Genomic DNA, 25747 nt, shown 5'->3' on the forward strand with positions numbered 1-25747 from the left:
GTCGTCTACATTTAGAAACCAACTCCAGATGTAGACACACTGCCTTGGTCAAGGGCAGAAAAAGGAGTAGATCCTAAAGTGCACTTTTTCGATAGCAGAAGGAACCTGGAGTGCTTGGAGGAAACCTACGCAGACACGGGGAGAACATGCAAATCCCACACAAAGAAATTATGCATGGGTGGAACTGAACTTCAGCCTTTCTTGCTGTGAGGCAAGAGCAGTAATCACCCCTGCTGCCCTTTGAAATGGGTTTACCCAGGACATCCACCAGCTTCAGTACGAATTCAGCATAGTGAATGGTGACTAATGTGGCTTGTGCAAAACTATGCCAAGTAATGACGACTCCCCTCGCCACCTCAAACTATACACAAGTTGTGCAGAGTTGCTTATTGGGAAAACTCAAACTTGACAAAGTGTGAGAGCTGCTTGAATTACAGTTTAGTTACCTGATGAAATCCTGCAGTTTAATCCAGCCTGAAGACATCTAGAAAAACAGTTACAAACCTTCGTGACTCACCTTCATGTACTTCAGGACAAACCAGCATTGGATTTCAAGATGGTTTTATTACAACAGAATCATAAAACATTACAAAGGATGCATACAGGTACCCTAGCGATCAAGAAATATTAAAAGTAAACCCGGAACAAGAATAAAGCTGGACACTGATGAGTCTTTAATACTAAATAGTTGGATTTAATCACTGAGACCCTCACCAACCATAGTTGGGGACGTTAAGTCCAACAGCACCTAAACATGCTGTGAGGGCCTCAATCTACTAAAAGAAAATGTTTACTAGAGGAACTTGCCTTTGTAAGGGGTTGGTACGTTCATGTAACTCCAGCAGCTTCAAAAAGAAAACTGAATCATTTAAACACTTCACTTCTAGAAACCTGAGTGAAACCTATGGGAGGAAAATATATATTCTCACAATTAACCAAATCACCAAATGGCTGTCAGGAACTTATGTGGAGTTTATCTCTTTTCACAATATTGACATTAAATGTCCATGTTTTTAGTGAGTAATTTTAGTCTTCACCACCACTGGTCTTAACCGCTCTTCACTTGCAGCTAGGTTCGAAAAAGCACAAGGATGAGAAAGGCGTTAACCTCAAACCTAGTGTGGCAGCTGCTTTGCTGCTTCAGTAGCGTCCAGCTGGAGACATGACCGGAGGCCTCATACCCATGGGAGGCCCGCCTTGGAAAGGGGGCACCATAGGAGGACCCTGCCCATATGGAGGCATACCACCAGGCATGTAGCCTGGCATGCCCTGTGGAGGGGCACCATACTGACCTACAGACAAAACACAAAAGCCACCAAGTAAAAATCGGAGCAGGTTGACCACTAAGCTAATGTTCTTTGTGTGTATGTGACAGATTTTACCATGCATGGGATGCCTCATGCCTGGCTGCTGCGGAGGCAAGCCTTGCTGTGAGGGCATCATGCTGCACACAGCTGCCACCGGGGGAGCAGCCACATGGGCTTGGCCCGGCCTGGGTATAAGACGTTGATAACGAGGCAACTGGGCCTTCATCTCTTCCTGTTGGCAACAACACACAAAACAACCACTCAAACTTATGAAACTTAGTCATGGCCCTCAAAGAACAGAAAGAACATAAAATTTGTTGCGGATACAAGCAATAATCTGACCTGAATTTACAGGTGGCCAATTCCAGCTCACATAATGTTAACTGAATCATCCCATCATCATGACAAAAAGGGAAACCCGAAAGCTGAAGGTCTGACTGAGTGGGGATAATCTAAACAGTGGACTTCCATGATGATCACAACACTGACAATTTTGATTAGCCAAATTTTGCACCAACCTAATACAGTCTTTGACTAACTCCACCATACAAAACATACTATTACTTACTGTGAAAATGGAAAAATACTAAGCCCAAGCAACTTACCAGTGAGATATCCTCATCAGGGTGGATCAACTTACTGGTTGCACTCGTTGTGGTGAGGGCAGCAGGCTTACTGGTCACTGTGGCTGGGGTTTTGGCCACAGTGCTGCTAGAGGGATTAGAAGAAGAAGTGGAAACAGAAGAGGAAGAAGAGACAGAGGGCTGGGTGTAGGCAGGGAATGTTGCTTTGGGCGGTTCGGCAGAGGCAGATGTGCTGTGGGTGCTTGAAGCTGCAGCTCCTGAAGAGCTCTGTTGGGCCTGTGCAAACACATGGTTACAAAGTAGTTTTAAAAACAAATAACGGTGCTTTCTCACATTTACGAGTTATGAAAAATAAGACTCAAAGATTATTCTCATAATTACTTCATTATCTGAAGAGCCCAAGTTACAGTTTAACTTTCATAAACACCTGAATTTCAGCTTTGAGTATCAGTCAAGTTAGACAATTAGTAAAACTGAATGAAGTAACATTTAGAAAAGACTTTAAAAGGCTAAAATTTGACTCCATCGTACAGTATGTTAATGCTGCAACTTATAAAACCAGTTCAAAGCGTGATGAGTCTTGTGTAAAGTTCATGCTGCAGGAGTCAAGTAGGGTGAATATAGTGTCTGCATTTGAAATCTAAAAGTCAACATGAAACATTTTCCTCAATCTGTGGTAATTAAAGCATGTGCAGTTAAAAAAAAAAAAAAATTAAAAAATAAAGCAACAGCTCAGACAAAGTAGGGCAAATCACTTCTAAATAGATACTTGTGCTGCTGCACATGTTGGACCACGAGGTAAACTTAGTTGCGTTTACAGCCAGAGTTAATACAGCAGGGACATGCAGCTGCTGCAGCCGAGACAAACGCTCGTCTGTCAGCGTACTTGTGACACGTTAGGAAAGGGAGGCTGGGAGGAGGCAGAGTGAAGGTCTGCAGGTGAAGAGGAAACAGCTACAGTGCTGCTGTTAACACCAGAACCCATCTGCAGCATGGTGGAGAGAGGATCAAGGTATTGGTTTGCAACACGTCCACATCACTGAGCAACAGCACTTAATGATACTGCAAACTCCTAAATCAGAACAGCAGCATAAAGACACTAAAATCCCAAAAATTCTGTGGAAAGGCAGTTTCAGCCTGTCCTTTAACATAAGTGTTGACATGAAACTAAATGTGAGGATCTTTGTATTATAATTAGACAGTGAACTGGAATAAGAACCAGACTGGCATAAATCAACCTGAAAAATGTGTCTGTCAGGGTGGGGGTCAGACTGTAAGTACTTACCTGTACTGCACTGGGGAACAGAGGTTTGGAGACAGGAGGCTGGGGTGTGGGCGCTGCTGGTCGGTTTGGTATCACTGCTGCTGCTGCTGGGGCTGGAGCCATGTGAGGCATCGCGGGCCTTGGAGCCATGTGAGGCGGCATCCCTGAAGAATCAACAACACAGGACCAATGACCTTTTTCTAGTATTATATCACATGCACAAGTGTTTCAGAGTTCAACAGCAGGAGCAATGTCCTTTTTTGACTGTATATCACAAAGGACTCACATTTATAGGCATTTACACATTTCTGTGTGGTTATTCCTTTAAGCTATGCAAGGACTTTTCCATTTTTCCAATGTGGTTTTAATACTGCAAATGGCAAATAAACTTGAACTTGACTGAATTCAACAATAAGCAGAAACCAGAAAAAAAGTGTGGAATCGGGGGGGGGATTAATTGATGGAAGTATACCGAATACCACATCGCTATCATTATTGTTTGACAGAAATGACGAAAAGCGACAGAAAAACAACTTTTGCTGGACATTATCACTTACTGAGGCGTTGCTGGGCCGGTAGCATAGATTTACATTTACACTACCTGTCTAAACCTGCCCGCGGTAACGGGCGGGTATCCCAATACACACCCACTGTGCATGAAGCATGGGTTAAAGCAATAAATTTTCATCTGACTGAAATTTTTTCCTGGCAAAAAATCAATGCCAGCAATTTCCTAAAAATGTGGGGTCGTGGGGGCACACACTTTTTTTCCTCAATAAATACAATAAACATATTATACAGTATACAAATCTATTCAAAATAGCCTCTAAGGAGAGAGAGACAAAGCATAAAAAAGATGCAAAACCTGAACATAAAGGTACATAAAAGGGTGGTGGGGGTCTGGGGATCTCCCCCAGAACATTTTTAAAAGAGCAAGTCAAATTTTGTATATTCTGGTGAATTTTAATGGGTATGAAGCCCTCTGAATCAAAGAAAACTCACTTCAAACTGTCAAGTAAAAACACATTTTTGATGATTAATCCGGTAAATGTGCCAAAAGGGTGCTGTGGCGCTGGCTGTACAGTCAATAAAATACAAAATTAGGGCCTAAAGCAATTGACAACGTTGTTCTGTTGTGCAAAAAGTAACACTGTCACCCGTTTTGAAAACATGCGCACTGAGAAACTCAAAACTGGCTTATTCACATTTAATTTGTAAAATGCTCAAACTCGTAAAACAAACTAGGGCTGCAACTAATTATTTTAGTAATTGATTAATCGGTCTATTTTTTTCAATTAATTGTTTTTTATTTTTACTTACATGTGAGTTTTGCCATTATTTCTTTAAGTGAGTTATTAAAAGGCCTTTATCACACAACATCAATTGACCTTGTAACAAAGTTATGATGTTATATTCTCATCAAAAACATACCTGGAGTAATGTTTTGTTTTATTTTGCACATACATACATAACCAACACACCACAAAGAGATTTCCATCAGGTTTCACCCAATTATGAGTATTTTTAGATGCCTACAGCAACTATCTCAGCCACTGACAACATATTACAGCAAGAGTCCACATAAGCATTTTAAAGGTCTGACTAAAGTGTAAAATGTGATCTTTAATAAGATATTTTCATGAAAAAAGACAAACGTGCAATTTACTGCATTTTGTTTTTTTTCTTGTGTAAAAACACAGCTTAGATGTGGTTTGAACGAAACAAATGGTCATTAAACTTAAAACAGGGATGAAGTGGAGGTGTGAGAGTCACTAGGTGTTCACAGGAAACAGTTATTTCTATATTTATTTATGTTCATTGTTGGTTTGATCTTTTCTGTTTTATCAAGTTCTTTTTGTCTGTTTTTCTAAAATTGTATTGTAGCATTATTAGTTATTTCTACCATTATTGTTGTTGCTATTATTAATATATAAATACAATAAATAAAATATTACAATTTGTAATACATTTGACTCTTATGACAACAAACGCTGAGCCTTTATATACAGAAAAAAAAAATGCACACAACGTGCAAACAGCTTAATGCTAACTTTAACATTGAAAACGCCAGACATGCTAACACGTTAGCATCAGTCTCATTTTTAAGTTATAAAATACATCTATCAACTGTTTCAGAAGACCATAACAGGTCGGTTTTATATAAAAAAGGTAAATATTACTCACAGACATATGCTCTTTAGAGTTTTAGCGGGGAAAAATAAAGATAAAGCAAAATAAAACTAAGAACCGAAGCAGCAGATCGAAGCATTGCTTCATTGCGTCAAGGTTCAAAGGAAAGCCACACCCTGCTCTACTTGGGGAAGGTCTGCCAATGTTCCCACAAAGACAGAGAGGAGAAGGACCGTGGCTCATGGCAAGCAGTAAACAGAGCGGAGAGGAGTGAAAATTCAGTCCCTTCCACCGCGGTGCGGTGCCATCCACGCCGACATTGCTGCTGCTTTGATTAGCGCAGAATGGGATGTTGCTTTGACAATGAGTGTATCATATTTCGGCCCCAAAATACGCATGACACCACATGCGCATGTGTGGTTAAATTTTCCAAATGACGTAAATCCGTCGTGGTGATGGAGAACTTTAACCCATGGCATATAGAGATGACGTTATATCACGCACAACCCAAGAACTGTCCGCAGACGATAACATGGAAAGGCGAGAAGTGTGTGTTGGTCCCAATATGGATACCAGCCAACATGACAAAAGTTAAACTTTATGTACGCGTTTGCTGGGTGTCGTGCGTTTGGAAATGACATTAAATATTGTTAATGTGATTCCACGTGTTGTGTATCTCAGTAAGTGATAATGGAAATAACATGCAGTTGTCGTGCGGTATGCATTTTCTGAGTCCCTCTGTTTTTATACCTGTCAGAAGGGTTCATTCTCGCCGGCAGAATCCTTTTGATTGGCAGGTGGAACACATATACGAGCGCACACGCACAGTGTCTGCAGCTTCTCCACTCGACACGGACGCAAAACTGAGTATTTACACATTTTATTTTATTGTTTTGTGGATCATGGGATAATTTTGTTGCGTGCAGACTGATGTTATGAGTAGATGAGGGACTGCAAGTCTTAACTTGCAGCGCAAAGCGCTGTGGAACAAGAGGAGCTATTCGCAGCAGACTCGATCGATCAGCCGCAATTATCGGATTACACCTGTAGTTGACCGTGCCGGTCTCAGATCGGTACAGCAGACTTGACCCATCAGGGATTTTTCTTCAGCCAGGACAACGAATTAAATTATTTTCAGACATTTTCATCAGACTAAAGATTATCTCATTGAAACGGACAGGTAAGACTATATTATTTACTTCTTGTATGAATGGTTTTAATATTTAAAAATGTGTTACGCTACTAATGTACAGTACACTAACTATTCAAGAAGGAAACAATATTTTAAAAATAGCTGATATTTTCAGTCCCTCTTGACATTTTCAGATTTGAAATGTATGTACCTTTCTCAAAAAAAAAAAAAAAAAAAAAAAAAAAAATCCACACCACTTTTTTCTGATGTCACATAGTAATTTTTTTTTTTTAATCAGCTGATTACTACCAAAGAGCTGGCAAAAAATAAAAACATCTCCACCCACATGCAGAAATCGCCTGCATTATTTATTTATTTCACTATTCTGTGTTCTGAATTCTGCCCAATATCATCACTGTTGTCAGATTGAAGGTTGTCCTCCAAGGTTTAGCCTCACTCGAGTCTAAATAAGGATCAAAACCATAAGGTTGTATCCTCCAGAGATGCTTCAGAATCACCTTCAGCATGAACTTAAAAAGCTCCACACGGGGAAAAAAAAAAATCGTCTGATAACAGCTCAACCTCCGCCGTGTTTACAATTGATTTGGGCTTGTCTTCAGTGGTGAATCCCCACTGAAAATACATTAACATCAGGGAACTTCATCAATATTTTGCCCGGAAGAGACGTTCGCATTTAGTGGGCAGCATTGGTAGTGCGGACTCTAGTAGTCATATATAACCTCTGTTTGTGCCTCTGGCAGGAAATCTCAGAAGGAGACTCAACCCCCCCCCCCCCCCCAACAAACCAGTGACATCACCCGCCTGACCTGCATAAATGGAGGCAGCCGGTCGACACTCAGAAGAACCCACTCCCCACCCCCTGAGGTCTCCTTGCCAGTCAAATTCATGGTCAACAATAAACCACAATTTCAGAAGCATTTCACAGAAAACACACGAGAATGCAGACAAAAATCTGACAGTTCAAGAGCAGGTATCCAAATGCTGCGGTAAAGGCTGTATCCAAAAATAAACAACTCACCTGGAGGTATTCCATGCATCCCTGGCATCATTGGTGGCATCATCCCTGCCACTGGCATCATCCTGCAAAAGGCAAGCTGTCATAAACCCAACAGGTTTGACATCTACCGATTAAATGGCAAATGAAGTGACCTTGAGTTAATACTGCAGGCAGATGTCAGTGGGTGACACAGTGAGAAGCACATGCCAATAGTTGATGTTCCATGACAAATTCATAACTTTCAAAACTCAATATTTAATTAACCATTCCCAAATGAAAAAGATGTCCAACACATCTAAAATTAGAGCCTAGTGTGAAAATGTCAAAATTCCTCTCAACTGCCTTTAAAAAGAATAGTTGTGCACAATTATTTCACTGCATACTGTATGATGAAGGTAGTATTGTTTCAGAGGATTCTTGAACTTGCAAATGGAAATCATATTTACAAGTGTGTGCGTGTATATATATATATATATATATATATATATATATATATATATATATATATATATATATATACATATATATATATATACACATACATACATACACACACACACTGAACAAAATACAGAATATTTTGTTTTTGCTCCATTTTTCATGAGCTAAACTCAAAGATCTAAAACATTTTCTATATACAAATGACCTATTTCTCTCAAATACTGTTCACAAATCTGTGAGCACATCTCCTTTGCTGAGAAAATCCATCCCACCTCACAGGTGTGACAAAGATAAAGATGCTGATTAGACAGCATGATTATTGCACAGGTATGCCTTATGCTGCCCTCAATAAAAGGCCACTCTAAAATGCTCAGTTTTATCACACAGCACAATGCCACAGACATCAGGTTTTGAGGGAGCGTGCAATTGGCATGGTGACTGCAGGAATGTCCACCAGAGCTGTTGTCCGTAAACTGAATGTTCGTATCTCTACCATATGTTTTGCCCATTCCTCTTTGCAGCACCTCTCAAGCTCCAACAGGTTGGATGGGGAGCATGGGTGCACAGCCATTTTCAGCTCTCTCCAGAGATGTTCAATTAGATTCAGGTCTAGGCTCTGGCTGGACCACTCAAGGACATTCAGAGTTGTCCTGAAGCCACTCCTTTGATATCTTGGCTGTGTGCTTAGGGTCAATGCCCTGCTGAAAGATGAACCATCACCCCAGTCTGAGGTCTAGCGCACTCTGGAGCAGGTTTTCATCCAGAATGTGTCTGTACATTGCTGCATTCATCTTTCCCCTCAATCCTGATAGTTCCTGCCACTGAAAAACATCCACACAGCATGATGCTGCCACCACTATGCTTCACTGTAAGGATGTTGCCTGGTTTACGCCAAACATGATGCCTGGCATTCAATCTTTATCTCATCAGACCACAGAATTTTGTTTCTGTTGGTCTGAGAGTCCTTCAGGCACCTCTTGGCAAACTCCTCCAGGCAGGCTTCTATGTGTCTTTTATTAAAGAGTGGCTTCTGACTGGCCACTGTACCATACAGGCCTGATTGGTGGACTGTTGCAGAGATGGTTGTCCTTCTGGAAGGTTCACCTCTTTCCACAGAAGAATGCGGGAGTGCTGGTGGTGTGACCATCAGGTTCTTGGTCACATCCCTGACTAAAACCCTTCTCCCCTGACTGCTCAGTTTAGACGTGCAGCCAGCTCTAGGAAGAGACATGGATCCAAACTTCTTTCATTTACCGATGATGGAGGCCACTGTGCTCACTGGGACCTTCAAGGCAGCAGAAATGTTTCTGTACCCTTTCACAGATTCGTGCCTTGAGACAATCCTGTTCCAGAGGTCTACAGCCAATTCCTTTGACTTCATGCTTGGTTTGTGCTCTGACATGCACTGTCAACTGTGGGACCATATATGTATGCGTGGACTACAATTAAGCTGTGGAAACACCTCAGGGATAATCAGTGGAAAGAGATTTCACCTGAGATCAATTTAGAGCTTCATGGCAAAGGTTGTGAATACTTATGTTTTTTAAATTTGTAACAATCTTAAAAAAAAAACCCACACACACACAAAAACCCCCCCCACTTTTTCCACATTGTCGTTATGGGGTATTGTGTGTAGAATGCTGAAGAAAAAAAAATATTTCATCCATTTCGGAATAAGGCTGTAACATGAAATGTGTAAAAGGTGAAGCACAGTGAATACTTTCCAGATGCACTATATATTGTATAATTTATTTAATTAAACCTACCCTGGTGGCATTCCATGCATGCCAGGAGGCATACCATGCATCATGGGAGGAACACCTGGCATCATTGGCGGCATTCCTAAAGCAATCACAAGAGCACAACTTGTATAAAACAGCTGGGATATATGTATTTTTTTTTTCTTTTAAGTAGAAGTGCCTTGCCTTGATATCCCCCAGGAGGCATCCCCGGTGCACTAACTACAGGAATCATCCCAGGCTGGGTGATTGGCGTGGCGTAGCCTGTCTGAGGCTGGACAGAAGCACCCTGGGGAATAGATGGCCCAGGTTCATCATCATCGTCATCTTCATCAGAGTCGTCTTGATTGCCTCCCCTCTTCTTCTGACTCTCTGGAAACAAATTAAATGCTAAAAGTCATGACAACTCTTAGACCTAAAGTACAGTGTAATCCAGACAGTCAAACAAACAACTATTTAAAAACCATGAGGGGCAATTAAGTTCCCTAAATCAAATTTTGATGTGAAGAAATGGTGAAAACAACCTATGAGAATATTCTCTAAACAACTCTACACTTGATACTTTGCTTAAGTACAATAAAACTCGCCTAAACTGTCATCGCATAAACTGGATATTCGCACTCTCTCGACAAATGCCTGACAATGCTTTTCCATGTAATAATGTTTTCGTTCACATCGGACAAAACGTCCCGCCCCATCGTAATGTATTTCCATAAAAAAAAATAAAAAAAACCTTGCATGTACCAGACAGAGCAGTCTGGACATGCCAGTAACAGAGATACGAAATGAGGTACAGCACTGACATTCACCAATTCGAGGAAATTGGGTAGCGCATTTCCGTGATTAAAAGACCACCTGTTTGTTTTTTTTTCCCCCCAAACTGTGCTCAGACATGGGGCCTAAACGAGGCAGGGAGCAATTCAAGGCCAGTGATTATTAAAATTCTGTTTGTTGCCTGCATTGTAATATGGTGTTTTCACACACATCCCTGGGTGTGACGAACCAAACCACTTTAGATCACAGCCCTCTGTGTGGCTGGGAACCCCTGCACCTGCAAAACCGGAGACTGCAAAGGGTTGATTTATCACTTTTATGTTTTCACTCCTTCCTCGCCAGTGATATTTTAAAAGTTTTTGCAGTGCGCCCGTTGATTACATTTCAATCATGAATCTAATACCTTTTTGCAGAAAAGTCTGCAAATATGACTTCACAACACAGACTCTGGGAAAAAAGACGGTCAAATGATCCACAATTCATGGTAGAAGATTGTACATACCATATTGTTGGTTTGGACGTTGATGATTGGTTTATACATATCATGGATTTTGTCCACTTCATACATATAAATGAATTTTATAACGGACAAAATTCACTGGTTCACCTGAATCCATTAAATGCGAGTTTTATTGTACTTCAATTAACCTTTCTTACAAAACTCATATATTCCATTTAGACTTTTGTTCAAAGTGACTTATACTAAGTCCCTTCGGCTGCTCCCTTGTTTGCACTCGGGGTCGCCACAGCAAATCCAAGGTGGATCTGCGTGTTGAATTGGCACAGGTTTTACGCCGGATGCCCTTCCTGACGCAACTCCACATTACATGGAGAAATGTGGCAGGGGTGAGATTTGAACCCGGAACTTTCTGCACTGAAACCAAGCGCATTAACCACTCAAAGTGACTTATAAATCAAGGAAATTATACAATCCTTTATTTAACTACGTAAAGTCGCATTGAGATTAAAATATCTTCTCTAGAGAGAAAGCCTACAAGCTTGAAATAGATCAAGAGACACAGCAACAAATTTAAGTTTCAATTTCACTCAGTGAACTAAAGCATCAGTTACTGTGTGTGAAGGCATTCATATACCCAATAAATAACTTCAATAAAACAGACTGAAATATCATTACTGTGGCTTTCACCTTCAAAAATCCAAATCACTTTTCTGAATTTGGCAAGAAGAGTACAAACCTTGTGACTTCTGTTCTAATGTTCGCCTTCTTTCCTGCATGTCTTTCTCTGGAATTCCTTCCATGCCGTAAATTTCCAGCTCAATGTCCAATCTTCCAGGAATTGCATTTGGCACACTGTCAATTGTCTCTTTGTGTACCTGAAAAGCATATTATTTAATTGAGACACCAAATACTGGAAGGATGGACAACTGTAAAGAAAAGCCAACAGTTGGCAGGTTTTCAAGCCAATAAGATTTCACATTTTAACATGCATCATGTATCATTAACGAATGAATCATTTACAAATATAACATTTGGGGAAAAGTCAAATGTGTTATTTTGTGTATCAACAACATCCATACAATGGTCAATTCAGCAGAGGAGAGATCGTGTTCTTCAATGAAAAACCCCAATGTTTATATACCGACAGGGGTGAAAATGAGTTTGAAAATACTAGGATATTTAATATCAGCAAAAAGGCAGTATTGTGGATACCTAGCCTAAACCAGTCAACATTTCCAGTGGATGAACAAGCATCTGACAAGGAGAATCGTGTGAAAGGGCAACTCCGGACAATGTCCAAACCTGTTTCTCTGGATGAGTGTTTCCCACTTCTGGTATTCAGATACCCCCAACCTGTACGTTTTTTCCAACTCTTCATGCTCTGCCAACACCCAGGTGTGTTGAGTCAAACAAGAGCTAACAGACACATGAATGCGCAAATCTGCTTTTGGCAGAGATGAATAGTGTGGGTTGGTGCTGCCAAGGACCAGAATTAAGAACAGCTGCTCAAAACACTGTCCATAGTTCATATTACAAACAGGCAATACTTAACAGAACTTTGTCATTATGGACACAATGAAACTTCATTTTAGCATCTCTTCAGCACCAAATAATCTTGAAAGGCAGCATATCATAAAGACAACATATAAAAACAACAACATATCCCATCTAAACAAGCAGGACTAAAAACAATATATACAGAACAGATGCTAAATATGTGCCGATACAGGCTCACCTAAAATGCGTTACTTGAAATAAAGTGCTGACGTACGAGTACACAGAGTGCATCAAGGAGAAGGTTTTCTTGTCCTCTGCCATGCAGCTCGCAAACCACACAGTGCAGTAGTAGGACAGGAGGCTTTCCACAGTGACCCTGAAGAAGTAGAGTCTCTGATGGGCTTTCCCAACTGATAGCCGATGTGCACTGTCCAGGTGAGACCAGCTGTGATTTGTACTCCCAGGTACCTGAACAGTCCACCCTCTCCACACTCTTCCCATTGATGTCAAGCTCCGAGTGCTCAGTCCGTTTGGATTTTCAGAAGTCTACTATACAGTGGTCCCTCGCTATAACGCGGTTCACCATTCGCGGCCTCGCAGTTTTGCACATTTTTTTTGTGCAATTTTGCATGCTGCTTTTTTTTTTTTTTTTAATAGCGCATTGTGTTCTGCGTCCTTATCAGGCAGGCCGGTCGGCAGCACCGCGATTGCTCTCACTGCCTCCGATGCGCTTACCGAGTCTGCTGGCTCGGCAAGCACGACTTCTTGCGGAAAAATCCACAGCGCTGCATGGTCTCGGTAACCACAGCCGCAGAGCTCCGTGGCCACTGAGAGAGGTTTGTATCTTTTTAATGACTTGGATTCTTTGCGGGTCCCGCATCCGTACCCTGCAATGGTAACACCGGTTCTGGAGGAAGTCCAGTACCCATGTGCACAGAGAGCTGCAAAGTCCCAGGTTGCTCAGTTTTATGGCCAGTTTATGTGGGATTATGGCATTGAATGCTGAGCTAAAGTCAAATAACACTCTTGACATATGTATTGCTATTGTCCACGTGTGAAAGTGCAGCGTGTAGAGTTGTTACAACTGCATCGTTAGTGGATCTATGACTGGTATGCAAACCGGTGCTGATCAAAAGCATTAGGTATGGCAGCTGTAATTTGTGAGAGAACTAGTCTCTTCAAACATTTAGTGATTATTGGTGTAAGTGCAACTGGACAACAGTCATTCAGGTAGCTCACCATGCTTTTCTTGGGTACTGGGATGATTGTGGTGGACTTGAAGCACATAGGGACAACACACTGCAGCAGTGAGAGGTTGAAGATGGTGGTGAAAACTCCTGCCATCTGGTCAGCACAGGCCTTAAGGATGCATCCAGAGACCCCATCTGGCCCTGCTGCCTTCCTGATGTTGAATCTGTTCAGCTTTGACCTGGTGCTGATGGAGCTGTATCTGGTGGTCTTCCTCTGGTAGATCTGGCTGCCAGTTTTTCTCTACATTCTGCTGGTCAAATCGTGCAAAGAACTGGTTCAGGGTGTTAGGGAGGGAGCTGTCCGTGGGGTTAGGGGCTGCTGTGCTGGTTTTATATCTGGTGAGGGTTTTATCCCCTGCCACATGTTCTTGGAGCTATTGGTGTTGAAATGCTCCTCTATGCGTTGTTTGTGTCTGCGTTTAGCTTCCTTGATGCCCCTTCTCAGTCTCTGCGGTGCCTCTCTGTACTCCAGTTGAATCCCTGATTTAAATGCAGAGTCACACACTCTAATCAGAGTTCGCAACTTTGTTGAACCAGGGTTTCTGATTAGGAAATACCTTGACAGACTTAGTCCCAACTACAGTCTCTGCACAGACGTTTATGTAGGAGAGGACAGATGTGCATGCCCCTCCAAGTCTGTCCCAGCTGCAAAGACTTCCCAGTCAGTCATCTCAAACCAGTCCTGCTGAGCTGAAATTGCTTCTTCATTCCACACTTGAACTGTTTTGGTGGAAGGTTTCTCTCTGCTGACCAAGGTCTATATGCTGGGATGAGAGATGAGCCAAGTGGTCCGAGAGACCACGATGTGGAAGGAGGATGAATTTATAGGCCTTCTGAATGCTGGTGTAAAGCTGGTCAAGAGTGTTTTTATCTCTCGTGGGAATGTTCACAGTTTTGAAAGCTTTGGCATGACGGTGTTCAATGTGGCATGATTAAAGTCTCCTGCCACAATGACTACGCTGTCTGGTCGGGCCACCATGCATTTGTTAACTGCCCACTGCAGCTGATCTAAGGCTAGCTTAGCATTAGCTTGCAGTGGTATATAGACAGCCGTTATCTATATGGATGTGATTTCCCGTGACAGGTAGAAAGTTCTATAACTCAGGATCATGTATTCAATGTCTGTTGAGCAGTGAGTCTCCATTACCCTGGCATCGGTGCACCATCTGTTGTGTATATAGACGCACAGACCACCACCTCTACTTTTACCGGAGTGACTGTTGCGGTGTGCTCGCTCGATAGCAGGGTCCAGCATGTTTGAATCCAGCCACATCTCTGATATAATCATCACACAGTGTTCCAGGGGACTCGATGTAATCCGCAGTCTCAGCTCGTCCATCTTGTTGTGTAGTGACCGTACGCTGCCGAGGAAAAGGCTGGGGATCGCTGGTCTGTGCGGGTTAGCTGTGTGATGATCACTGCAGTTCCAAACCCAGCCTCCAATGTTTGCAAGGAATACAGTAGCCAAATGTCTTTATGTTATGACACACAAACACCTTGCAGAGTTCTCCAATTGCAATCAAAACACACAACATCAAAGCTGTCCAGGTTCCCATTAATGTGACCGTATGTCCCAAATTCCACCTTGATACAAGGTTTTTCTGAATAGGGTACACATTGACCACACACACAGAGTCATGCAGTTCCTTAACCTGTTCCGCCTATAGTAACGCAGGTAAGAACATCATAAATCAAGACATACCATAGTAAAAAGTAATCCAGCCGCACCTCCATCAAACATTATTGGTAGGCTGCCAGCATTGCTTTACTACGCTAATTTGTTACGGACATAAGATTTTGCATTACTATTTGCTCTGGAAACATACCTTTCAGCAAGAATGTGTGTATGCGTGTGTAAAGAATTAGTTCAACTGTAAATTGGTGGAAATCCAAGGCTGCTTTGCCAGAATGCACCCCAATTCCCCAGACACTCAAGAGAACTGGCTCGCAAACACATGATTATGTTGAAATACACTAATGAAAGCTATGACAGCAGACAATCCAAAACACGAGTGATCATAAACATTGTATAATAACATCCAATATAACCAAAATCTGGACTCACCTGCATGCAATGAATGGCCAAGCCAGGACCTGTGTACAACTTCTTGTGGCAAATATGGCATTTAAAATGCTTAGCTTTCTGATGCTGGATGAGAATCTTTTCATCATCAAAGTCTCGATTGCAATACCTTGATCAAGATGTTAAGGATTTAAAAGAAAAGGTATACAGCACTTTCCCCTCAAGCTCAACTAGCTTTAAGGGAGTTTATATGATACAACTATTGGTCAGTATATCATACCAGTTGTCTTAAAAACATGAAAAGGGCCATAGAAATTGAAGTGGTGATGCATAAAACAAAAGACAGTCAAGCCTCTTGTGGAAATGATCCATTTCTATGTCTGTTGCTTTTAAAAGCGACAGCTGTGACAAAACCAGGTAACAGACTATTGTACCAAGAAAGAGCTCAGGAACTTCCAGGAATAAATAAATCCATGTACAGAAATGTCACATCACATGTCCGTCAAAGGTACTCAAACATAAAGAAGCCACAACAAGAAGACCTCCCAATTACCCAAAAACAAGTGTGCATGATGAAGACAACACAGAGCTTAAATTTTACATAGTCCTAAGTAAGTCCCCTTTGCTTCTGCATTCCTCTCCAATAGGAGTCACGACAGCAGATGAGGCATGGATCTGCAGGTTGATTTGGCACAAGTTTTATGCCCAATGCAACTCCACATTATATGGAGAACGAACCAGGAACAGTCGACTCTGGAAACAAGTGCACTAAATACTTGGTCACCACCCTGTCCCAAATTTTACATTATCCTAACCTTAATAAAAACTGGTTCTTGCTTCAGCATTGCAATCTTTTGTCAGGGGAAGAAAAAAAAAAATTGTCTTCAATACAGAAATATGTAATGTGCAAAAATGGCAAGCAAAGTTGGCAGCAAAGTTCTAACAAGACTGAAACCAACAATTACTGGTTCAGAATCCCAAGTATCTATCAGTACATCAAAGAAAGATGCATTATGTATGACATTTAGCTCATCACATGAAGTGTTCACATCATAACGTAGACTGCTGGGGGTTCCCATGATGCACTGTTTCTTTCTCTTTTTGCTCTGTATGCACCACTCTGCATTTAATCATTAGTGATCGATCTCTGCTCCCCTCCACAGCATGTCTTTTTCCTGGTTCTCTCCCTCAGCCCCAACCAGTCCCAGCAGAAGACTGCCCCTCCCTAAGCCTGGTTCTGCTGGAGGTTTCTTCCTGTTAAAAGGGAGTTTTTCCTTCCCACTGTAGCCAAGTGCTTGCTCACAGGGGGTCGTTTTGACTGTTGGGGTTTTACATAATTATTGTATGGCCTTGCCTTATAATATAAAGCGCCTTGGGGCAACTGTTTGTTGTGATTTGGCGCTATATAAAAAAATTGATTGATTGATTGATAACTATGTTCAGCCCTCTTCACTAATCATGTGACATTCTATGGTATTGAAAGAACAGATATATCTACATTGTAAGTCTTCACCTAAAACAGGAGTTGTAATTCACTGAATCTGCTCATTTTCATTTACTGTTCGCATAAAAGAGATCTGAAATGCTTGTGTCTCAACATGTTAAAAAACACACACAGATAATGTTATTTAGGTGAAATGGCTATCACCATTGCTAAGCAATGGAAAGAAATTCTTAGAAAATTGCATAAGTATGGATAATGTTTGTTAAACCCTCAAGCTCAATACAGCTAAACACTTTCTTAAAACTGTACAATTTAGATAAAAAAAAAAAAAAAAACAACTCCCCTGTTCCCATTGCAATACCCAGAAGTCAATGCATGTGTATGCTGTTGACCTTATGGTATCAGTAGATGTGCATTTTATTGAATCACAAAGACAATGGAGTTGCTAGGCCCATGGGCTTGTGGGTCTCATTCAAATACTCACCAATGAGAATGTTGTCGATTCCCCATGATTAGACAGAAACAAAACCTGTGACTGACTGTAATTAACGCCCACAACAAAGGGGTGAGAACAACTGAAGGACAGAAGCGTGGTGGAGTCAGACCTTTATGTCAGTCATTCACAAGCAAATAAACAGTTTGTGAACTGTGTGTAGCCTAGCCACTGGTTCTTCAGTCAAACAGGAAGTCAGGCACTGAAAGCAAATGAAGCTGAACGAACACACACACACACACACACACACACACACACACACACACACAAAACAACCCCAAGTGATTGAAAGGAACCAGATGCATGAAAAAGTCATTCTTAATTCAAATATTTACTCACATAGACTACCTCATTCAAAAACACCCAACACTAACTCATTTTCATGGCTTGTGTTTCAGGTTTAAAATCAAGTTGTAACAAAGAATTTTATTTATGTTAATACAAAATTGTGGGACTTCGGCAATGTTTAACTTCAACCTCAAACATTTAACTGTTAAAGAGAATTATACAACTTTTACATATGAACCCTTTGAATGAAACCATCCAACACACAATTCAGAAAAATCCTAGTGAGACGTTATTTAATGAGAATCCCTACTCGCAGTCCCATACGGGTAGAAACATGGATAAATAAAAGGAAACAAAGACAAGAAATCAAAACCATAGCTACAGATGCTAACGTTAGCTTGTAAAAATATTAAGTTTTCAGTGTGAGCTACCACAAATGTAACATATAAACATGACACCATTATTTACACAATTAACGCGAGAAAATGCCAAAGTCCATCATGCTACTGGTCATTTTTCTAAATTACAGAGGCCGACACACCGGCCCAAGGCCTTCCTTTAGTCAAGCTAACATTTAGCAACCAGCGCTGTGATTTAAATGTCGACGTTTAAGCGTCACAGCAAAAGGATACCAGCACCATGGCTTCATCTGCTTCTTCTTTTTCCGTCCCATGTTTCAACAAACGTACAAAGCGGCTTTACAAAACTAAACACCGGTTTTATTATCTGTTTAATGATAGCATGATGCAGCCCACTGACCAAGCCGAAAATGGCGCTTTGATACAGGAAGTTACCTCACGTGGGCGAATTACGTGACTTTGACGTCAAAAAACAAACACGCCCCCAAATAGCTGACCAAATGAACATATTCATATAAACTTAGTTAAACCTCACCTAATTTCCTCACACATATCAGTCTGAGAGCATTTGTTGCAAACCAAGCGCACAAAGAAAGCCTTGTTTTGGGACAAATCTCGACAAAGAGTGCAAACATTCAAATGTATCAACTACTGCAGCCAGGAAATGTTTAAAGTGAAACTTTATCATCTTTTCTGCAGATTAACAATGCTAAAAAACCAAGACACAAACTGCATGTCTCACATTTCCCCTTGTCTGTGTGTATTTCAGTAAGGAAGGACATGGTTGTTAACTGTACTACATCAACTGAAAAAGCAGCTTACGTTAGTCTCTGTAATATCCCATAGGCCCGCTTACTCATGTGAAGCGCCTTGAGGCAGCTTTGTTGTGATTTTGCACTGTATAAATGAAATAAATTGAATTGAAAATAAATTGAAACTGATGTCAGAGGTCAGAGGAGAATGGGCAGGCTGGTTGAATGCCATCAATCATCCTCATCATCTGTTGGCCATGGCTGAGAGACAGCGCAAAACCAAATGCCAGCAGCTGCGGTCACCCATGGCTGCTTGCAGATCCTCCATGTTGATTCCTGAGTTACGACTGACAAGATCAGGGAATTTTCAATTCAATTTATTTCATTTATATAGCGCGAAATCACAACAAAGTTGCCTCAAAGGGCCTCACACAAGTAAGACCTAACCTTACCAACCCCTAGAACAAGCACACGGGCAGCAGTGGTAAGGAAAAATTCCCTCTGTTGTTTTGTGGAAGAAACCTGAAGCAGACAAGAGTCAAAGGGGTGACCATCTGCTTGGGCCATGCTACTGACACAATTGACAAGATGAATATACAGGAAATTTTGGAGTCCATGCCGATCCACAGGACATGAGGCTTGCAGAAGAAGACACCACTCCCATCTCTGGATGGAGCCACTCCTCAAACAGACAGGAAAAAAAAAAAAACAGAATCAGGCATCAGAAAGACAACAAATACAGCATAATTTGTCAGCATTAAGCAACAAGAAAAACAGAAGAAATACTAAGGTGATTACCGGCCACTAGCCCTAAGCTTCACTAAAAGACCCAGACTTTAAATAATGTTGAGGCCGCGGCCCGCTCTCTTTACTGATAAGATGAATTTAAAAGGATAAAAAGCATAGTATCTATGCCAGTATGCTAGCCATACGAAAGTGAAAGTAAGTGCATCTTAAGTCTGGACTTTAAAGTCCCTACAGAATTTGACTGTTTTATTGACACAAGGAAATCATTCCACAAAGCAGGTGCATGATAAGAGAAAGCTCTGTGACTTTTTATTCACCCCAGGGACACAAAGTAGTCCTGCACCCTGAGAATGCAGAGTCCAGGCCAGTATATAGAGTTTAATAAGTAGGTCAGCTAAGGGAGGTGCCAGTCCATGAACAATTTTATAGGTTAGTAGCAGAACCTTAAAATCTGATCTCACACGGGACAGGAAGCCAGTCAAAAGATACCAAAATGGGTATAATGTGGTCAAAATTTCTGCTTCCTGTCAAAAGTATGGCAGCAGCATTTTGAACCAATTGGAGACCCCTAATGCTGGACTGCGGTAAACCAGAAAAGAGAATATTGCAGTAGTCCAATCGAGAAGAGACAAACACATGATTCAGGGTCTCAGCACCAGCCATAGACAGGATGGGACGAATCTGCGCTATATTTCGCAGGTGGAAGAAACCAGTCCTCATAATATCTCTAATGTGGAGGTCAAAGGACAACAACAACTTTGTCAGTGTGATATATGGACACACGAGCCTAGGATAAGTGTTTGCTGGTCAAATTTATGCAGATGTCTCACTGGACCAAGAACCATCATTTCAGTCTTATTAGAGTTTAAAACTAGGAAATTGTTAGACATCCAGCTGTTCATGCAAGGCGATCTTCTAAGGCAGAGGTGGCCAAGTTCGGTCCTCGAGAGCCACATTCCTGACATTCTTAGTTGTCTCCCTGCTCCAACACACCTCGCCAAATTCATTTAAGAATTCAGAGTATGGGCCAGTGGGCCAACAGTGACAAAGTAATACAGCTGATTTTTATTCTTCTGACCTTGGTAATGTCTAGCATCGTGGGCAGAGCAGAAAATCAAATGTTCAAATGAATTATATTTGTGACCCCCAACAACTAATAGACTAAACCTAGATTTATAAATAAGAGCAACACCTCTAACTTGCTTCACATCACGAGGAATGTGACTAAATGTGTATACTGGTGGGCGGGCCTCATTTAAGGAGAGGACAGCTGTAGGTTTAAGCCAGGTTTCACATAACCCAATCATATCTAAGTGATGATCCATAATTAGATCATTAATCAGCAATGATTTTGAGGACAGTGATCTTATGTTAATTAGACCCAGACTAAGGACCTCAGTGGGGTTGACAGTTGGACTGTTTGGATTTAGGGGTGGTTCCAGAGTAGCATATATAAGATGCCTGGAAATAGGCTTAGGTTTGAGACATTCCATGTGGGTTGTAGGTAACAGACACAAAATATTTGATATTGCTGGAACAGCCAGTGGGCCATCCTCAATTTCAACATCATCCAATGTAGTAATGGGTATTAAGTTTGCAAAGCATATCCCGCTATGATTTTTATGGACACGTCTGCGGAAACAGGCCACAGTCTAAACTGGACGAATTTCCCTCCCTGCCACATAAACTACACTATCACCATAGCAGATTTTCTGCACTAATTTCCCCGCTAAGCTAATGAATTCCACACCCACATTTGTTATAAGCCTTGCAGGGTCTCTATTCACCTGGTCCGTTGCCTGCTGTAAAGTCCTAATGTTACTGTATGTCTGCATCAGCACCCCAAGATGGGAGGCATTGTCGAGAGCTCTGGCCCAGGAATACATTTAATGTCAGCCGGCGTTTGTAACCTAACTAACCATAGCAACAGCTACCATGTTAAGCTAGCAACAGCAGCGAGAAACTGATGCAGGAGATGTCGGACCAATGTGAACTTGGCTCAGCTGTGGAATGGACCTGGGGCTAACCCTACCTCTAACCAACCTAGGGTTAGGGTTAGTTCTTACCTGAGCTGAGTTCCCCTGGGGGCCAAGTTCTCTTGTTACTATCCAGGCAACATGATGCCCTCTGAAGTGGAATTAACAATGGATAAAATGTACATCTGGGGACAATACCAAAACTTTTTGTTGGTACTGCAAATTAGTGATGGCTAGCTCAAAATCATGTTTCTCAGTGTCACAACACGCATGCTTTGGAGACTTGTTCCAGAATCACTATCAAAAAGAAGACAAGCTGAATACTGGCACTTGCCAGATGGTTTATGAATGTGCACACCTGTATCAAATTTGCATTTCACCTTTAAGGGCTAGTAGGCTATCGGTTGGTCGGTATTTCCAGTAGCACATTCAAAGATAGATACATAAATAAATCATTTTGAGCCTTGTCTTTTGACGCAGACAGTGATGTACTTGTGAAAATCTACTAAAACAGGTGACTTAAATAAAAAGAAACTATGACATCATTTCAAATGTTACGTAAAAATATATACAGTGTTTCGGATCATTTGAAATTTTCATCATTAAATGTTTTTCTAGACATTTTTATCTTTCCCAGTTGCTGAAGGTTAGCTATGTGATCTAAGCATATTTCATGCAAAACACCACCAACAAAATACAAACAAAACAAAACATGAATTAGGAGGTGTATTTTCTTGTGGTTATGACAGCAAACTACTTACACGTCAACAACTTATTTCGTAAATGTCCACTTGATGGAGACAACATAACACAAATGGTTGCCAGTTAATAAGATCATGTGCGTTGGCATCTGATGTATTTTTTAAAAGATTTAGTACAATTCTAAATACAGGTTTGACTGGCAGAGCAGGCTGGACACAAATGCAAGACGGAGGAACACAGTTCAGTGGAGTTAAAGCATTTACTGGGTTTGTTTGCTGGAGTCGGTACACAGAAAGGCAGTCCAAGAAGAGCAACAGTAACAAAACATCAGGCTTGGGCGTGGTCGAGGTACACAGACAGGTAAACAAAAACACAATGAGGCAAACGAGAGCAAGGCAAAAAACACAAGGAACTGAGCTGGAAGGAAGGCACAAAGAACATCAATCTGGCAAGGGACAAGAGCAAACTGTGAGGCTTAAATAGCACCCAGGTGATTAGCTGCAAATCAAGAACAGATGTGAGGTGAAACTTCTAGAACCAGGGTGTGGCTAGAAAGAGAGGAGCGCCCACCACCAAGAACCAAGAGAAAGACAAGAAAGAGCAGGACAGAGAAAACCCAAGCAGAAAGACAGAGCACAAAAGCAAACAAATATAAAAATAAAACAGAACACATACCAAACTGAATCCAAATCCTGACCGTAAAAGAATGAGGAAATTGAATATAGAGTTACAAGAAGTCTATGACACAATGGGTGACATCTGAGCATTGCTTTACGAAGACACATAAAACAAAATTATTTATTCTCAAAACTAAAAAGGCACTCAGAGTGCCAACAACAGTTCTGCCACCTGAGTGGCAGCAATCACAATTCTGACTACACGTCCCCATCCAGCATGCAAATACTTATGCAGATATTTTATTGTGGATTTACTGCAAACACTAAATAGTGGAAATGTTGGGACAGTTTGGATTCAGGGTACATTGGACATATCCCATGAAGGATGATGGACTTCTACTGGATCACATCTATATGAACAAGAAGCATGTGGAAATTTTAGATCTTTGTGACATCATAAAGCACACTCTTCCAAGGGAAAGGAGAAAATTTGTGGACAGATTTCTTTCCCAACCCAAAGAACATATCCTTACACCAATTTTAATGAAAATTCATGTACTATCAGGCAGTCAGATTAACCGAAATACAGTGTGATCAAATAATAAATAATCGCTTCATTGTTCTCTGCTGTATAATTCCAAGAAACACCCAGATTCTCAATGACCGTGAAACATTTCCTGCAGGGAGATGGGAAGGGCTACAGCAATTTGACAACCGAATTCAGTGTCCTTGACCTTCACCCATATTGACATCTGGTACACCTTGCCAAGCCAATTCCAGAAGCCACCAGTTGAAAATCAAATTCTTTGATCTTGAGCTTGCTTAAAATCAGAAAAAAAAAAAAAAAACTTGGGAGGAGTATGCCAACAAATAGGCAGACATGACCTTGGGCCCATTCCTTGATTTTGGCAAATTTGACCTCGCCTGAGTAATTCTTGAAGCCACCACCAAATGTGTATTGTGTTTGGTGCAAACCAAAGTTAAAAAAAAAAAAAAAAAGGCCACTGGGTTATTTCAAATTTTAGTAATTTTAGATTTTCTTTGGCACAGCTATTATTTTATTCCTTAACATTTAGAAAAGGGATTTGTTGTCATTAAAGATAACACTTGATATCTTCACTCGTAACTTTGTTACAGATATCCGTCACAAGTTACCGGAACATCCTCACATCAATGACTTGAGGTAAAAACGGATGATTTTTCCCGTGTAAATGTAAAAAGAAAACATAGGATGTAAAGTAACGTAAAATTGGTCATAAAACAGAACTTGACAGGAAGTCATAAACATTTCAAAATAGAACTGAATGTATATTTCTCAAAGTGCCAGCCAACATAAATGTCAAACAAACTTTGGACGAGGACATAAAACTCAGAAGGATTCATATTATGATATTGCCCATATGATCAAAATTCATGCTGTCTGGAAACAATTTAGAATTTCAACCCCTGATGGGGAGCAATGCAAGGGATTATATGCTATGACTAATATCTGGTAGATATGGAAGTGATTTAAAAGAAATCTTATGGATGTTAACGAAAGATGGGTCACAGGTAATCTCAAAACCTCATGCATGTGCACACGTGCTTCCTCCTGTATTTAATCTGCATATCAACGATAAAGGAAAAGACAATATTCACTATGGAATCCCCCCCACCGATAAATATTCTTCTTCATTAAAATGAGCAGTGACTTTGCAACATGTTACAATAATAAACCTATACATTATAATGCTTGGCTTTCGGTCGAAACTATATTGGCTCATTTTTGTGAAATTTGCAAAGTCCTATTTAACTTTTGACACAAATGGCACCTGAGCAATTCCAGAACCCACCTCCATGTATGTGCCACATTTGGTCAACATGAGATGAAAAAAATGCAAATTTTCTCTGTTGACCCCAGTGACTATAACCTTTGCGAAAATAAACAAAACAAGAAGAAATGTGGGCTGCCACAATTTTTATACCAAAGTATGTCTCCTTTCAATTCTGGAGTTGACCTTCATCCAAGAATCAAGTTTCATGGAAAACAAAGTGAGGGAAGAAATAGACAGATGAAAAAGCATTGTTAATATCACAGTGTGGGAAACCTGGTAAACACAAAAACATTCTTACTTAATCCATTAATTCTGCACATGCATCTGCTGCACATATGGTAGAAATTCCACACTTTAAAGAACTCAACAGTGTCTTAATCCTTGTCATCAGCAGCAGCAGCAGCACTGTTTGTTAAGAACAGAAAAAATATCCCCTGATTAATTTCTCTGGGCTTTAGAATTCATGTGGCAGTCTATTTATCTCCTCACTTATTAATAATAGAATAGCACACACTTGGTAACACCTCAGTGGGGAATTATCCAATTAAGTCTTCTCCCTTAATAATGGGGCCCACAAAAAAGAGGACCAATTCTTACATTGTTTGCCTGATTTGGATCAAATTGCCCTCAAATTAAAACTGACTATGTACAACAACATTTTGAATTTAACAGTGGTGACCCTTTAGTTTGTCTTTTCAGTGTCACCCAAGGTCAAATAGCTTCATATTAATGTTTAAAGCAAAAGTGAATAGGATTTAATGGCATTTATTAGCAGAATTGGAATATAGCTTTCATAACCATCTGTTTGTGTATAATTTACCTGCAACAATGAATCAATGTGTTTTCATTAGCTTACAATGAGGCCATGATGTTGCACAGTCATGTTGATAGAGCATCCCAATAGGGACATCACAGTTTCACCTTTTTCTTTTGTGT

At 40.8% G+C, this 25747-nt stretch overlaps 2 protein-coding genes across 5 annotated transcripts in view; both read right to left on the minus strand.

Moving 5' to 3' along the window:
* Positions 1 to 544: 544 nt before the first annotated feature.
* On the minus strand, positions 545 to 18643 carry znf207b (zinc finger protein 207, b). 4 transcript variants are annotated; one of them, XM_034187821.1, is made up of 11 exons: positions 18477 to 18643; positions 15662 to 15788; positions 11586 to 11724; positions 9802 to 9987; positions 9643 to 9718; positions 7457 to 7518; positions 3177 to 3355; positions 2778 to 2876; positions 1913 to 2167; positions 1383 to 1539; positions 545 to 1292 (listed from the first exon to the last, which is right to left on the minus strand). In XM_034187821.1, exons 1-11 carry the CDS (start codon positions 18515 to 18517, stop codon positions 1141 to 1143), a joined length of 1473 nt encoding a protein of 490 aa, XP_034043712.1. In that variant the 5' UTR covers positions 18518 to 18643; the 3' UTR covers positions 545 to 1140. The 4 variants fall into 4 exon arrangements, with proteins under 4 accessions (XP_034043712.1, XP_034043714.1, XP_034043715.1 ...); XM_034187823.1 differs by having other exon boundaries at positions 3177 to 3319; positions 18477 to 18642; XM_034187824.1 differs by lacking the exon at positions 2778 to 2876 and having other exon boundaries at positions 18477 to 18641.
* A 3404-nt stretch (positions 18644 to 22047) lies between these two features.
* rhbdl3 (rhomboid, veinlet-like 3 (Drosophila)) overlaps positions 22048 to 25747 on the minus strand; it is a 103139-nt gene continuing 99439 nt past the window's right edge. Inside the window, exon 10 of the transcript XR_004565193.1 lies at positions 22048 to 22058. The gene's annotated coding sequence lies outside the window, so the exon portion shown is untranslated. The remainder of the gene's footprint in view (positions 22059 to 25747) is intronic.

The sequence above is a fragment of the Thalassophryne amazonica genome, chromosome 15 (assembly GCF_902500255.1).
Source record: "Thalassophryne amazonica chromosome 15, fThaAma1.1, whole genome shotgun sequence".
NCBI classification, from domain to species: domain Eukaryota; kingdom Metazoa; phylum Chordata; class Actinopteri; order Batrachoidiformes; family Batrachoididae; genus Thalassophryne; species Thalassophryne amazonica.